Consider the following 15,668-nt stretch of genomic DNA (forward strand, 5'->3'; position numbering starts at 1 on the left):
CCTGTGCTCTACAGCTCGGGTTCCTCCTGTGCTCTACTGCTTGGTTTTCTCCTGAGCTCTACTGCACTTTTTGAGCTCTTCCACTCTGGGTTCTCCTGTACTCTTCGGCACAGGCTACCTTGTGAGCTCTTCAGCATGGGGTTCCTCATGCGATTTTCAGCACAGGTTTCTCCAGTGCTCTTCAGCACAGGTTCCTCCGCCTTGGTCTTCTTCCTGGGGTTCTTCCTGCACTCCACGGCATGGATTTCCTCCTACATGGGTTCCTCTTGCGCTCTTCAGCATGGAACCCTGGAGCCGCCCTTTGCTTTCATGTCGAGTTTTACCCAATCAGGGTCCAGTTCGTGTCTCAGCCGCCCACTGGCCTCGCGCGGGCCAATCAGCGCGCGACTCAGAGCTCCTGCGAGACGCCGCCATTTTGTCTGAGTATAAAGAAAACTCCGCCAAGCCACAAAGTTCCTGCTCAGACCCCCAAGTTCCTCTTTGTGCAATGGACGGGTGAGTTTACTGTTCCTTTATTATAATAAATACAGAAAACAGGCAAACAAACAAACAAACGAACGAACTAACTAACAAGCTACTAACGCGTCCAACCTAAGAAATAATCTGAAATAATAATGATCTGATGGAGTTCGTACTGCCTCAGGAACTTGTGGGAAGCTAGGCTAATCGTGTGCGCTCGCGGGTTGCGATGGAAACCGAGCGAACCTTCCTCACACCCTGAGGGAGATCTCCGTGACTCTCTGCGCTTACATTCTTCACCTTTTTACCTCAGTATGATTATTAGAAGGTGTTTGAGATGTTTGTGTGGTGATTCTGGATTTGTTCCTGAACACGAAGGAACAACTTTACCGCCCGTAGCCGAGTGTTGGCCTCGCGCGCAGCTTTACCTGATCGTTAGCTCGCGCGCTCCGGTTTTACCTGTTGCTGTATTAAAGGAATCTTATTTAATATTGTTGTTTTTATAATAATTGTTAATGCATTAACATGTTTCCTTTTGTTTAGCCGCCTAGAGACTGATTTGTATCCTATGGGATCGAGTTACACAGAGTTAGAGTAAGTGTCCAGTTTATTTACTGCCTCATACCGACAATTGTTGCTTTTTTATTGTTTATTTTGCTGTAATAAATGTGTTTTAATCGTCCTTCTTTTATTCCGCACTCGTTATTACCGTTATTAATGTATTGCTATAAGTAAAAAAAAATGTACAACCCATTTTCATAAATAAATTCATCCAATAAATTTTTTCTCTAACTGTACACACATTGTTTTATTTCATAGCCTTTGTTTTTGTTCAGTTTTTTTAAGACACCAGAAGATTAACACGATGTGATCGCGCTTCCTGTATCTGCCACGTTTTACAAACAGAGCGAAAGCAAAACACTTCCTTGTTTTATAGATTTGGTTGAATAAAATTGAAGTGGTTTTCGCATTAAGGTTGTTGTTGTTTTGGTCTGTAAACACTGGTCTGGTCTCCTGGTGTTTCCTGTAAAGAAGAACAGGATGTAAAGGAGGGGAGGGGAGGGGGTAATAAGGGCATCTGAGCCTGGACCTAAAATGCCTCTCATATTTTGTTGGCCTGCTGTGGGAACAGAAGCACCGGATGCAGTGTAGACCTTCCAGTCCTCCACCCCCATACTCACTTATTTGCCTGAACTTGCTTTTTATTTCAGCCTGTCTCAAAATGCCTCTTGTTTTTCAAGTAAAAATGCTTTCCCTAGTTTGGGAAGTTTCACTTCCTTCCTTTATGGTTGTGCGCACTATATTTATAACACCGCTGTCCCAAATTCATTCCATTTCTGCTGATTGTATTAACGGCTAAAGGGTTTCACATTCTTTTGTAATCAGTTTGGCACAATAACACCAGCATTGTTTTTAACCGGTTCCCCAATTTAGTTTTGCGTGTTTGTTATTCTGCACGTTTTTCTCATATGACCCTTTTGTTTTTTTACAGCGTTGTCCATGATATTGCTGTGGGAACAAAGGTAGGTTTTTGCATTTTTTCCCCCCCTTTATCTCTGTGTGTGTGCACTGATTTTTCTGCACTCGTAGCAAACTCCTATTGCTGATTCCTGTGTGTGTTGTTTTTTCCCTCCTTGGTTGCGTGTTTGTGTATCTGAAGGGTGTAGTTTTTCCTCCACTCCTTTCAAACGTGCATGACTTCTCACTCTGCACTTAACGCAGGCCCTTAGAAATCACATCAGGTTTACCCAGTTTACAGTTTATTTTTATTTTTGTTGTTGTTTTTGTTTTGTATTGTTCTTGAAGAATGTAAGGTGTGTTGTTGAAGCTGAAAGGGTGGTGTAGTGGTGTATTTCTGGTCAGTTTTTGCTTGTCGAACTTTGTGTGTGTTAACAGTATTAAACTCACCAGCATCTTAAATCAACTGAAATTCAGTTACGTTCTAATTATTTCTCTGTGGACTTTCACTAAAGATAATCATGTGTGGTATGTAGCTGGGAGGACCTGCAATGTTCAGAACAAAGGAGCGATTCATAGGCTCCATTGACCTGACTGCCTCGCAGGTTTCAAAGCCATCAAATAGTCTGAAACTTCACTACCTTTTCTAAGACATTATAATTACAGTGCAAGAAGACTTCTCTACAGCATGTGTTTAGAAGGTTACTTGAGGTTTAGGCAGGTTCTTAGATCATATAACTCTGAGGTAATTTTTTGTTAACCTTATCTCTGCTTGTCTGTAGTTAGTATTTTGTGTGGTGTTTGCTGTGACTGGGTAAATGCACTGTGAGGGATTTAAGGGCTGTGAAAAGGGCAGGTCCCTTTATAAAGTCCATGCAGTTTGATTAATGAAATCAGCCTTTTGTAGAAATAATTTCTGGTTTTAATTTAGGGATATTTTTTCACCCTCAGCTTTAAACAGCAATAGTTTTCACCTGTCCTCAGACACACCTAAGGACTGGTTTGTATTACACCAGCTGATTGTTTGGCCTGACTGTGTAAGTGGACCTGTTTTTAAAATGCATTCCTCAGAAATGGGTTTTGGGTGTTGACACGATGACATGAATGGAGCCTATTCATTACATGCAAATATGTTTGCCTCTCCCCTATGGACACACATGTTGCTCTTGGGTTTGTTCAGCTCTGCTGATTAGAGAGAAGGTGGTTGGGGGAAGTGCTGATGGGGGGTCAGTCGTTGTTTACTCGAGACGCTCTTGCCTCTTGTGCTTAATTTAATTTGAAAGCAGGTGTGGACTGGGTTTAAAAAAAAAAAAAAGACACTGCAAGTCTCATCACCTGAAAAGCCTCAGTGTCCGGGGTGGTAAATCTTTGATGTGCTTTAACAGTAGACGAAACATTACACCTGGACCCCTGAAGACAATCGACCCTGTGTATTCAAGCCCGAGAGCACGGGGTTGGGTTTCAGTCACCTGCAGTCGTAGACACAAAGTCTCCATGGTGAGCGAATGACAATCAGGGTGCTCATGGTAACGGCCACATTTACTCTGTGAATCATTGTAGCCTTCTGCCGTCCTCCCTTTTTGCACACCTTTATGACCTCCTTTAATTTTTTTTTTTTTGCACTTTTTTTCGTTCCACTGTTGGTTTCAGAACGAGTGTTTTCTTATTACAATTTGAAAAAAGGAACTTTAATTAGGTTTCACATGATTTTAATTGTCTTTACTTGTAAGAGCATGCCTCATTGGAGCAGGAACAGCAGCCAGGCAGTTTTTTTTTTCCTAAGGTTGTAAAGAAAGTTCTAGGAGTGGCTTTATTGCTAAAACCAACATGAAGTCAGCAAATGTTTGGCCTACCCTCCCTTTTTTTGGCCCCAGCGTTCTCCTTCTAGTGGTGCCCTCACTCTACAGCTCTCCATATGGCTCTAATTATTGATTGCTGTAGCAGTGGAATTTTAAATGTGGTGGAGGATGCCTGCATGTGGCCTGCTCAGATCCATTAGGCTGCTGAAATTGGGTGGTTTGGAATGCCTGACTGCCCTTGCATGTATTCTGAGATGGATAAACCAACTGATGACTTATTGCTGAAAAATATGCCCACTTCAGAATTTTAGTTTGTCAATTTGTGCAACTGCTCCAATGTATGAGCTAATGTTACACCTAAAGCAAAAAAAAAAAAACCAAAAATGAATCAAACCTGTACCAGTCTGTACTACACCCCCCTCTCTCTCTCTCTCTCTCTCCCCTTTGAGAGTATCTTGTGAATGTAAGTCCTCCCACTCATTCCTCATGTCTGATGACCCAGAAACTCTTGTATGCCTCACACCCCCACCTGCTATTAAAACTTGAGTTTCCTTTCTTGTTCTCTTGCTGGTGGGGTTGCATGCTGTCAAGCTGCTGGTTAATGACACTGCATTTTGCACAGGATGTATGCTCATTTGCACAATACCTACTTCCTGTGTTTGTTTTTTTACATTATACATACGTGTGTGTGTGTGTGTGTGTGTGTGTGTGTGTGTGTGTGATATAAATGTGTGTGTATATGTAACAGAGAGAGTGGGTAAAATATAGCCCAAAGCTGTCCTTATTACTTCAGCCAGAGGATTCTTGTAGAATTTTGACTACACAGACATTTCCTGAACTTTTCAGCGTGTCCCTTCTTGTTTCCACTGTGTTGATGCTTGTCTATCAGACTTGGCCTCAGTATGGAATGCCTGTGCTTATGTTGGCTGTCTGGTTGCTGTTGATTGCTCAATTTTTTTTTTTTTTTGTAGAGAGGCTCTGACGAACTTTTCTCCTGTGTTTCCAACGGGCCATATATCATGAGTTCAGCAGGTACGTTTTGACCAAAAAAAAAACCCAGCATGTAATTTAGCATGTATCTCACTGAGTTGGCCTGACCCTGTGCTCTCTTTCCTAGCCAATGGCAATGACAGCAAGAAGTTCAAAGGTGACATCAGAAGTCCGGGTGTTCCATCACGCGTCATTCATGTTCGCAAGCTCCCCAGTGACATCAACGAAGCTGAGGTCATTTCTCTTGGACTTCCCTTCGGCAAAGTCACCAACCTGCTCATGCTGAAAGGAAAGAACCAGGTATTCTTTTTCTCTTTTATAGAGAGGGAGAATAAGGAATGGGGACACTGAAAATCCTGTTCATATTTTATTTTTTCATGAACATTTGTTTATACATCTGGATCCCAGTGGGTTAGATCATGAGCTTTTTTCAGGCTGGTTCTCATGCCACTAAACAAAAAAAATGCTTTATATAGTTTTGGCAGCAGTTTTTGTTTTATAAATCCAAGCCAAAAGTAACACATTTGAATAGTTTGTACTCCAAAGTCTTATAGAACTCTTAAACTCCTTATAAGTATTAATGTGGAAATCGTTTTAATAGTCTCAACAGACGATAATCAAATTTGCTAAAGGTTTCTTACTTCTCCAGGCGTTCCTTGAGATGAATACAGAGGAAGCAGCCCAGACTATGGTCAGCTATTACTCCTCAGTCACACCAGTGATCAGGAATCATCCCATCTTTATGCAGTACTCCAACCACAAGGAGCTGAAAACCGACAACTCGCCAAACCAAGTGGTATGTGTTCAATACAAGCTCATTACTTTCTCAAGCAGTCTTTTATATCCTTCACTTTGCGTGCTTTTTTTTCTTTTTATCTTTTGAGTTCCAGGATAAACAAAAACTTGTCTTGACCAATAACTGACAAACCGATTAAAGAAAAATGAACAGTCTGAGTAAATATTCTAAACCGTATGTGCGTTAAAGGCTGTTTTGTGACACAGCTGTGATGACTGTTTCTCCAGCTGCAGTGGAGTGTTAATACGGAAAGGAGAACTTGTTTACCAGCTCGCATGAAGCTTATCGTTTTTCACCAAACTCTTCTTTTCTTTTCTAAACACGTTCTCGGTGCGGACAACTTTCTGTTTGCACTTAATGCATTCCATACAGCCGATGCTTATCCACGTACATGTTCCACGTGCTCACTCGGGTTTGTTCTTCGGGTTGTGAGATCTGTTTAAATAAAAATCTTGTACTCTCATGAAAACTCGCCAACACTCAACATGTACATTTGTCTTTTTCTTTGACGAGATTTTATATAAAGTTGCACAAGAACATGTAGAATTATTGAATCAGTATTCAGCTAATTTTATGCGCAAAATGTTACTTTTCACACGTAAAAAAAACCAACCAAAAAAACAGTAATTGTTTAATTAACTGTCCTGTGTTGTCTTTTAGTTGCATTATAATCCAAGAAATTTATTATCTTGTTCCTAATGGAAATTGACTTGAAGAAAAGTAGCTGTTCATGTAATCTTTCCAATAAAGTGAAGGAGAAAGTGGTGTAATATGAATGAATCTCTCATGTTGATCAAACACTTTCTTTTGTTCTAATTTTAACTTCAGAGAGCACAGGCAGCACTGCAGGCCGTAAACGCAGTCCAGACCGGTGGCATGTCATTAGGTGGTGTAGAAGCAGGCGGTGTGGGCGGGCCTAGCCCTGTCCTCAGAGTCGTAGTGGAGAACCTCTTCTACCCAGTCACCCTGGATGTTCTGCACCAGGTAGATTCTTGTATAAAAGGTGTAGCTTTTAAATGCATTAACATTTGTTTTGCGTTTTCTTGTTCATATTACCCATGCTGCCTTGTTTGTTTTTGTCATCCATAGATCTTTTCCAAGTTTGGCACTGTTTTGAAAGTGATTACTTTTACTAAGAACAACCAATTTCAAGCTCTTCTGCAGTTTGCTGATGGTTTAACTGCTCAGCATGCAAAGCTGGTGAGTGGCTCCATCTAGAGGTCACATCTGTTTTTTTGTGTTTTTTTTATTTTTTTTATTGCGTGTGTATATTTGAGTAGGGGAGTAATGGTTTACGTATTCGCACTGAATTGTTTCAGTATAGGGTATTTGGGTTCACACACACTTGTATACATCTGTATTACCCAAATGAGGTCTAACAAAAAGGAAACAATTTAATAAAACTCTAAAAATATTAAGCGTTACCCAGGAGCTAGTTACCTATATAGCAAATTTCTTGACCATTTGTGTATTCGAAAAGTGCATTTAAGATGTAATGTAATTTTGTGGTCTTCACACAGGCTCTGGATGGACAGAACATCTACAACGCATGCTGCACTTTGCGCATCAGTTTTTCCAAGCTGACCAGTTTGAATGTCAAGTACAACAACGACAAGAGCCGGGACTACACACGGCCTGACCTGCCCTCGGGAGACGGCCAGCCTTCTCTTGAACACCACGGCATGGCGTTTGGTAAGATGTAGTCCAAACCTGACCATCATCTTGTTTCCCTTTATCTTGTACTATGTGTCTCAGCGGTGCTTTCATTGTTTTATGGGTCGAATGAATATTTGATTTATATCCACAGCTACTCCTGGAATCATTTCTGCCTCTCCGTATGCAGGTGCCCATGCCTTCCCTCCGGCTTTTGCCATTCAGCAGGCTGCAGGTTTGTCCACATTGCAGACTTGGTTGTTTATTTGCTTCGGTTCTGTAAACGCATTGAACTGATGAACTGCAATTTTTCTTTCTTGCTTTCTCAGGCTTAACCATGCCAGGTGTTCATGGAGCTCTGGCCTCCTTGGCCATTCCCAGTGCGGCGGCTGCTGCCGCGGCAGGCAGGCTGGGTTTCCCTACTTTACCCGCTGGACACTGTGTCATGCTGGTCAGCAACCTGAATCCTGAGGTTAGTGGCATGCAGCTTGAATTGGGCTTCTTGGTTTCATGCAAACATTCATACAATTATTTATAAAATAAAGAGTTGAAATTAGTTTACAAATGTTTAATTTTTGATAGTGTACAGTATAGGGCAGGACTGAACTTATTTTACATGTAGAATTTATTTTTTTTCTTTAAGAATCAAATCTGATCCTATTAAAAACATTTAACTGTATTTGACTTGAATACTGTCCAGAAAACTTCTGATAACAGAAGCTTTGCTTTTGTTTCCTCCCAGTGTTCCTCCCTTTTTTTATTGTGTAATCCTGTAACTTCCTAACATTTCTAAATTACTTTATGCTTCGTGTATATATATACATTTAAAGCTGATCCTTTTTCAAAGAATACCATTTACACAAGTTCATCAGCAATGAGAGTTTAATTCTAAATATTTAACCACTGCAAACATTTCAAAATAAAGACTTGGATTTCTTTATTTAACCAAACATTGGTGCAGTGAACTTGTAAATGGTTATTCTTCTAAAAAGGTTTTAGTAAATAGCTTTTCTTTTTATCTCAAGCAATTTATTAACTTTTGTATATTTAACTTTTTTTTTTTTTTTTTTTTATATATATTTTGTAAAGAAAGCACTTTTTCTGTTGGAATAGATTCTACAAAAGTACATTTGATGTATTTTCCATATGTGTACTGACTTTGTTTTTTACCTCCTCTTTTCTCCCTCCCCACATCCCATTTCATTTATTTTTTCTTTTGCAACCATGTCCGCCTGCCAAACGGCTGCCCTCATTAATTTTTTCACATTATCACACACACACACACACACACTCACACACACATACAAACCACACTCTCATTGAAAACATTCCACTCCTTACACTTTCATGTCCACTTCTCCCCTCCACTTTCTCCTCCCAATCCATTAACCATCTTCATGATCCAACCACCGTTTTTTCGCCATTTCCCGTGGAACTGCCTCCTCGCTGTGGATATGTTGAACCTCCATTCTGCCTCCGATCTTTACCTCTCCCTTCTTCCCTCCGCTGCCTTCCTCTGCTGTCCTCTAAAGAGAGTTACGCCCCAATGCCTCTTTATTCTTTTCGGTATGTTATTCTTAGCATCTTTTGTTATCTACTTGTTTGTTCTGTTCTTTCAGTTTCTTCCCTCATAAGGCAGTTTAAGTGCTTGTGTGTTTTCTGCTGGTGTGTGTGTGTGTGTGTGTGTGCTCAGATGAGATGTGATCAAAAAGTTGCAGCACTCAATATATATATATATTTTGTGTGGCCATAATTGTGCACTAAAACTGAACGCACTGAGCTGCTGTTTCTTTTTGAGCTTTAGACAGTTTATCATGATGCATGCTTTTTAAATTATTTTGCATGTCTTCTGAGGGAAGCTTTTAAACTTTGGTTAATAGTCAAGACTCCTGTCATTTATCCATTTGTTAAAACAGCTTTTTTTTTTTTCTACCCCATCAATACTTTTGACTTGAAGCTAGCCTTCTTACATCAGCATTTCACTTTTTCTCAATTCCTTTATTCAGGATGGCAATGCAGAAGTTCATTCCTCTCTCGCAGTCTGTAAAATTGCCCACTATTTTCCATCTGTCCTCATGGCTATAAAATTTATCTTAAATTCTTTAACACTGAATGTACTTTAATAGACCTGTATTTAGGTCCAGTCCACTTTTTACATTTGGCTTAAAAAGATTTTTATAGATATTAAAATTTTATAATATTTCAAGGAGACTGCACTCTGTCTGGAGTGTCTTGATTGTAACCGTAAGCTTACTAGGGGATTTTTTTTAAGTGATGGTGTAATGCGTTTATTTTTTGTCTAACCGTATTATTGCTTTTTCCTCACCAGGTGTATATGGCGATGTTATACGAGTAAAAATTATGTTCAACAAAAAAGAGAATGCCCTTATCCAAATGTCTGATGGCACTCAGGCTCAGCTAGGTGATTAATTAATTATTGTTAAACCCACCACATTTTTATGGAGAATATTTTATTAGATGTGTCAAGATGATGGTACATTTGAAGTTATTCACCATATTTGTGTGCATTTTTCCTCCTAAAGCGATGAGCCACTTAAACGGACAGAAGCTGTATGGACGAGCTCTGCGCATCACTTTATCCAAACACACGACCGTTCAGCTCCCTCGTGAGGGACATGAGGATCAGGGCCTCACTAAAGATTACAGTAACTCTCCTCTCCATCGTTTTAAGAAGCCTGGCTCCAAAAACTACTCCAACATTTTTCCACCCTCCTCAACTTTGCACCTCTCCAACATTCCGTAAGTGGAGAGATGGGTTTGCTTCATTTATTTGATATATAATAGAGGGAAAAATATTATATAAATTAAAATTTCTTAATTTTGTAATTTTGATGTTTTAGCCCTTCAGTGGTTGAAGATGATCTCAAGATGCTTTTTGGCAGCTCTGCTGCGGTGGTCAAGAACTTCAAGTTCTTTCAGTAAGTTCTTCACAATGCATTCAACTTCTCTAGTAAATATCTCCTTGTTTAGTTGTTTATTACAAAAATAAATAATAAAAAACATTAACGTGTGATCGACTCTCAGGAAAGACCGCAAGATGGCTCTGATCCAGATGGGTTCAGTTGAGGAAGCGATCGAGTCCCTCATCGAGTTCCACAACCACGATCTTGGTGAGAACCACCATCTTAGGGTGTCCTTCTCCAAGTCCACTATTTAATCAGGAGAAAAGTGACTGCAGCTGGAATAAGTCATTTAAAGACAACCAATAAAAGATGAAGACTTCTCTGAAGCCTCAACCACAAAACTTCCATCATTCCACTATTGTATTTATAAGTAATATTTAGTGGTTCCTATGTAATGTTTTAATGTTTTATGCCTGTGAGGATGATTGTATATCTGTAATCACACCCTCTTAAGCCTTTTTAAAAGTTTCTGAAGATAATTTTTTTTGAACCCTTGCCTTGAAAGTGCTGCTCTGAATTTTCCAGAAGTACTTCTTGTGCCTTACATTTATCTTATGGCTAAGTGCTTTTTTTTTTTTTTCCATATCCTATATAAACGTTGCTGTCTGATGTGACACCTATGTTAAAGACTTTAGTTTACAATCCACTTGTGTATCCTCCTGTAGTGAATTGGAGTTAGTTTCATCCGGCTCTGGGGTTTTAGTTCTTTTGATAAATCACCACCTGAAGGCCAGTTCCTTTCAGCTTCTACATTCCCAGTAGCTTGGAGTCTTATCACATACTGTAACGATAGACAGACTGTTTACATACCTTTTTTATTATTTTTTTTTTTTATTTAACGCAACAGTTAGAGTACAAATCATATTGTAAGTATGTTTGTGTTTTGAAGCTCTTGGCCTTTTGGTCAGTGGCTCCCTTATTTCTTTTTCTTCTTCTCCTATACAATTTGTATGTTTCATAGACCTTAAGTATTGCCTTAATGTATCACAAGGCATTGTTTTGTAATTATTCTATTGTAATGCCTGATATATTTGGTGTATTCTTCAACTTTTTTTTGTATGTACACTACAGCTTGAAACCAAAGCCTTTATTCAGCTTTCAGTCATGAGACTAATGTATTCCTCCCTGTTAGAATTGGACAGATAGAACTAGAGAAATGTGGCTTGTGTTTAAAAAAAAAAACAAACGGTATATATATTTTTTGGACTTGTTGCTTTTAGGGTTTGATTTGGTTATTCTTCTTTTCCTGCTGTAAGTCAGCACTTTCCTCTTTCTACTGTCTTTTTTTGGTTTTTCTCCTGTTCTGCAATCCTTCTCAATCACATGCCTTTCGACAGGGACACAGTCTTCTGTTTCTTTTTAAATAGATCTTTTTGTATACAATCGAGTATACATGCTTTGGGGGTTTCTTTTTGAAACAGGATAAGAATATTTTAGACTGTGCATGGGACCAGCATTATTACTTTCCACAATGAAGACCTCAACCCTGCGCATTCCACCATGCACATGTTCCTACTCTTTATATTTTTACAGTGAAAACAGCGTGTGAGCGGCTGCTGTGTTTTACAGGACCATATAATCATTTCTCTTAAAAAAATAAAATAAATAAATGGAAAAAACAAGCAGGTCATATTTACCTGCACAGCGTTGACCTTTAAACGTTTTTTAATGGTTTTACTTTAGATGAGGTGTAAATACTATTTTTATACCACAATGTTTAGAGCAAAGGTTTTTATATCTAAAAGCGAATGTATATTTTGATTACAGTGGACCATGAGCAAGCAAAAAAATTGGGTTTTATTAAAACAAAGATTTAGAATTCTACAACCTTTACCAAATTCTAATGTTTCTTTAACAGTCCTTCAGATGGAGGTTGTACTTTTCTATTTATCTTGAATAAACATTTGTTTACTGGAATGCTGTCCAGATGTTTTTCTTTGCTGTGATTATAAATAAAAGTTCATTTAGTTTAAGAGTATATTCCTACACAATTCTAGACTTTCTGCATCTTCTGCTTCTAAAGAGCTCATTATGGTATATAATTATAGTTAATCAGTTTTAGTATGAATTTAATAATCATTTATCACCTTACAGTTGAAACTTAAATGTATTTTATGCAGTGCATCATCTCTAGTATCACGGAGTTCATCAATATTGGGAAGAAAAGAAAACTTTTGTAATTTATTTTACTCTTGAAGCAGTTTCAAAAGTGGTTTTGCTTGAGGAACCTGTTGAGATGGTTTGTAGATTTCAGTTAAACAGTCGACATGATGAAAAAAGCAGCTCTAAAGAAATCCGACTAGATTTATTAACATTAATGAACAAACCAGAGGCAACAGAGATGGAAAATATTACATATTAAGATGACGTGAAACCCTGAGAGGAACCAGATTCAAAGGGGAACCCATGCTCCTCTAGATGACACCAGATAGTGAGATTAGAACTCATGATTGTGTATTATTGTTCTGTATGTTAATGAACTTTACTATTAAAGGGTTTTTTAGTTGATGATAATAATCTTAGTGATAACGTCTATTTTCAAAAGAAATGAAGAACTATATTAATGAACATTATTCTTCACTCCATAACTTGTTTCGTTTGTAAGTCTGCATCATTCAGGTGTAATTATGTACTGAAGTAAGCGTGTGTCCTGGACACATTATTCATGTAGGACCATCTACAACAGCAGGTAGTGAGTCATGAGTCTAAAAGCTCCAATCAGGAATTTATAGAGATCTGGAAGGTGAGAGAAACCTGGAGAGTGGATTATTAGGTGTCCTGGGTCTCAGGCTGGTCTACATCAAAGTAAAATAGGATGAATAATCCATTTTGTTCATAATTATTAGACCTGAAACTATTTGTATAGATTTGGGAGAAAAAAAAACATAAATCCTATTCAAAGCACTCACACGCTTAACACATCTCACTAGATGATCACCTGTTTTATTTGTTATTAATAAAAAAATTACACTTTCAAGTGTTTGGCAGTGAAGCCTTACGATTATTATTATTATTATTATTATTATTATTATTATTATTATGCTGTAAGGTCACACTCTTCTCATCCTCAGGTGTGCCAAACAACTTCGAAATTGTATATATATATTTTTATCAATAACATAAAATAGTCCTTTTGAGGTGAAAAGTGAAGGGACAGGTGAGGAATTCTATCTTTGTCTCAACATATTTTGCCACATTTATTTATTTGTTAATTTATTTGTAGGAAAGATTTTTATATCACAAAATCCCACAATTCTAACATGGGTGTAGAATGTTTTTATTCTTGTCTCTGGTTCGGGCAGCTGGATTTAAAAGCTAAAGCATTTTTTTGCAAATAATTTCATTTTAATGCGTCATTAATTTCATTGTAAAAATAATCATTGTTATTTACAATAAGTTACAATGTTTGTGTGTTTGTTGTGTCTCCTTAATTTTATCCCCCAGTGTTTTTATTATTTCCGGCCCGGACGGAATTGAGTGGTGCACCGAAAAGCGATGTCGTCATAATACCTAAACCGGAAGTGGTGTGTGTCTTGTAACAGCTGGAATCTCAAGCTGGAGTTAACGCGATTTTAAACTCAGTACGAAGTTTTCTGTTTTCCGGTTTCCCACACACTCACACTCACTCACACACACACACACACACACACTCTCACACTCGCGCGCAGAGTTTGGTGGAAAGAACAGACGCCATGATGGAGTCCGCGTTGTTTCTGGGTTGCTGTTGTTTATTAACGGTTCTGTTGGACGGAACCTCGGTTACTACCAAAGGCACGGAAGTTGGAAACGGAAGTGTGACGGTACAGAGCGCTCACAAACCAGGCAACTTCACCTTAAACAGCCTGGAGCTAGACAGCTCGATGATCCAGAGAGCTCTGTACGTCCTCATCGGAATCACCGTCATCGGGGTTCTTTATTTCCTGGTTCGAGCAGTGCGGTGAGTCTGTTCACCTTTCACACTTCACACCTGTCCTACAGTGATCACCTGTCCTCCTTCACCTATCCCCCTTCTCCTTTCCCCCTTCTCCTGTCCCCCTTCTCCTGTCCCCCTTTCCCTTAACCGGTCTCTTCAGCAGTGAGATCTGATGAATACTTCACACTGAGGGACAGGTAAAGGGACATCTGTGTCATTTGTTATTCCTGTGTTTATGACCCGTGGTGGTGGTGGTGGTGTGTGTGTGTGTGTGTGTGTGTGTGTGTGTGTGTGTGTGTGTGTGTGTGTGTGAGGTTGTCTTTTACTTGGAGACAAAATAAAATCTGATTTATTTGGTTTTAGTCTGAAGAAATCGTCCACCCCGAGGAAGAAATACGGCCTCCTGGCAAACTACGACGACACGGTGGAGATGGAACAGCTGGAAAGTGATGATGATGACAACACTGTGTATGAAGCCAAATCACTCAGAAGGTGTGTGTGTGTGTGTGTGTGTAGGGTGGGGTAGGGGGTTCTACATGGATTTATATGCTCTGTATCTCCACACAATATCTCCTCAGGATGAAGAAAGTGTGAGGAACACTTTGTTGGTGTTCATTCATGTTCTGTTCATTCATTAGAATTCAGAGTAAAGCAGATGTTTAGCTCTGTTACACAGCTGTCTTTTGAACTCAATGCTTATTGTATGTATGTATGTGTGTTTATCAGATGAGCCCTCGGGGACGAGAGGACGATAGAAGGTAAGGAACACGTCTTTAGAAGTAAATCGTGTTGATGGAACGTACAGTAAAATCTATAACTCCAGTTTCTGAGTAGGATTAGATCTGAGCTCTGGTCTGAGTATCTGTCACTGATCTCACTGTTCCTCTCCTGTTTATGTGTTTGTTTTCTCAGCAATAAAGTGGAACGGACCAATAAATGACCCTAAACACCTTCTCAGAGTGAATCCACTGGACAGAACGACCTCAGCCTGTGGTGTGTTACAACTAAACCTGTTCTCTTCGGTCCTGTTTTATATTAAAACTGTTCAGTGCAGGTTTTTCTCCCTGTTTTTTCCCCCCACCAGTGTCCCTCCAGTCTCTCCCCGGTCACATTTCCAGTCTTCCCAGAGTCTCTCCCATCTTCCCCTGGTCTCCCCCCACCCAGTCTCCTTCCAGTCTCTCCCCAGTCACATTCCCAGTCTTCCCAGAGTCTCTCCCGTCTTCCCTGGTCTCCCCACCCAGTCTCCTTCCAGTCTCTCCCCAGTCTTCCCCAGTCTCCCGTCTTCCCTGGTCTCCCCTCACCCAGTCTTCCTCCAGTCTCTTCCTGGTCACATTCCCAGTCTTCCTCCAGTCTCTCCCCGGACACATTCCCAGTCTTCCCCAGTCTCTCCTGTCTTCCCTGGTCTCCGTCTTCCCCAGTCTCCTCCAGTCTCTCCTGGCCACATTCCCGTCTTCCCAGAGTCTTTCCCATCTTCCCCTGGTCTTCCCCCTACCCAGTCTTTCTCCAGTCTCTCCTCGGTCACATTCCCAATCTTCCCCAGTCTCTCCCCAGTCTCTCCGTCTTCCCTAGTCTCCCCACACACCCAGTTTTCCCCATTCTCTCCCGGTCTCTCTGCAGTCTCTTCCTGCTCTCTCCCTGGTCTTGTCTCTCCCCCAGCTGTAAATCTGTGGATCTAT

General features: G+C 39.8%; 2 protein-coding genes across 2 annotated transcripts in view; both read left to right on the forward strand.

The window, feature by feature from the left end:
* Nucleotides 1-419: 419 nt before the first annotated feature.
* ptbp1b (polypyrimidine tract binding protein 1b) lies at nucleotides 420-11,996 on the forward strand. The gene is made up of 16 exons (XM_046858299.1): nucleotides 420-495; nucleotides 1,003-1,053; nucleotides 1,952-1,982; nucleotides 4,688-4,748; nucleotides 4,834-5,006; nucleotides 5,356-5,502; nucleotides 6,331-6,486; nucleotides 6,592-6,702; nucleotides 7,023-7,194; nucleotides 7,310-7,390; nucleotides 7,485-7,627; nucleotides 8,688-8,721; nucleotides 9,485-9,577; nucleotides 9,699-9,915; nucleotides 10,017-10,094; nucleotides 10,201-11,996. The coding sequence occupies exons 1-16, from the start codon at nucleotides 488-490 to the stop codon at nucleotides 10,331-10,333; spliced, it is 1,689 nt and encodes a 562-aa protein (XP_046714255.1). The 5' UTR covers nucleotides 420-487; the 3' UTR covers nucleotides 10,334-11,996.
* A 1,575-nt stretch (nucleotides 11,997-13,571) lies between these two features.
* fam174c (family with sequence similarity 174 member C) overlaps nucleotides 13,572-15,668 on the forward strand; it is a 3,747-nt gene continuing 1,650 nt past the window's right edge. Inside the window, exons 1-4 of the mRNA XM_046858322.1 lie at nucleotides 13,572-14,016; nucleotides 14,356-14,484; nucleotides 14,719-14,750; nucleotides 14,905-15,668. The exon at nucleotides 14,905-15,668 is cut by the window's right edge and continues 1,650 nt beyond it. Of these exons, the coding sequence (XP_046714278.1) occupies nucleotides 13,772-14,016; nucleotides 14,356-14,484; nucleotides 14,719-14,722 (378 nt within the window). The 5' untranslated portion in view covers nucleotides 13,572-13,771 and the 3' untranslated portion in view covers nucleotides 14,723-14,750; nucleotides 14,905-15,668. The remainder of the gene's footprint in view (nucleotides 14,017-14,355; nucleotides 14,485-14,718; nucleotides 14,751-14,904) is intronic.

The sequence above is a fragment of the Silurus meridionalis genome, chromosome 9, assembly GCF_014805685.1.
Source record: "Silurus meridionalis isolate SWU-2019-XX chromosome 9, ASM1480568v1, whole genome shotgun sequence".
Lineage (NCBI taxonomy): Eukaryota > Metazoa > Chordata > Actinopteri > Siluriformes > Siluridae > Silurus > Silurus meridionalis.

Bases quoted from the DNA above. Each gene is read 5' to 3' on its own strand.
- ptbp1b (XM_046858299.1), top strand. The intron at 6,703-7,022 runs GTGAGTGGCTCC...GTCTTCACACAG, and splicing joins CTGCTCAGCATGCAAAGCTG to GCTCTGGATGGACAGAACAT. The intron at 7,628-8,687 runs GTTAGTGGCATG...TGTCCTCTAAAG, and splicing joins TCAGCAACCTGAATCCTGAG to AGAGTTACGCCCCAATGCCT.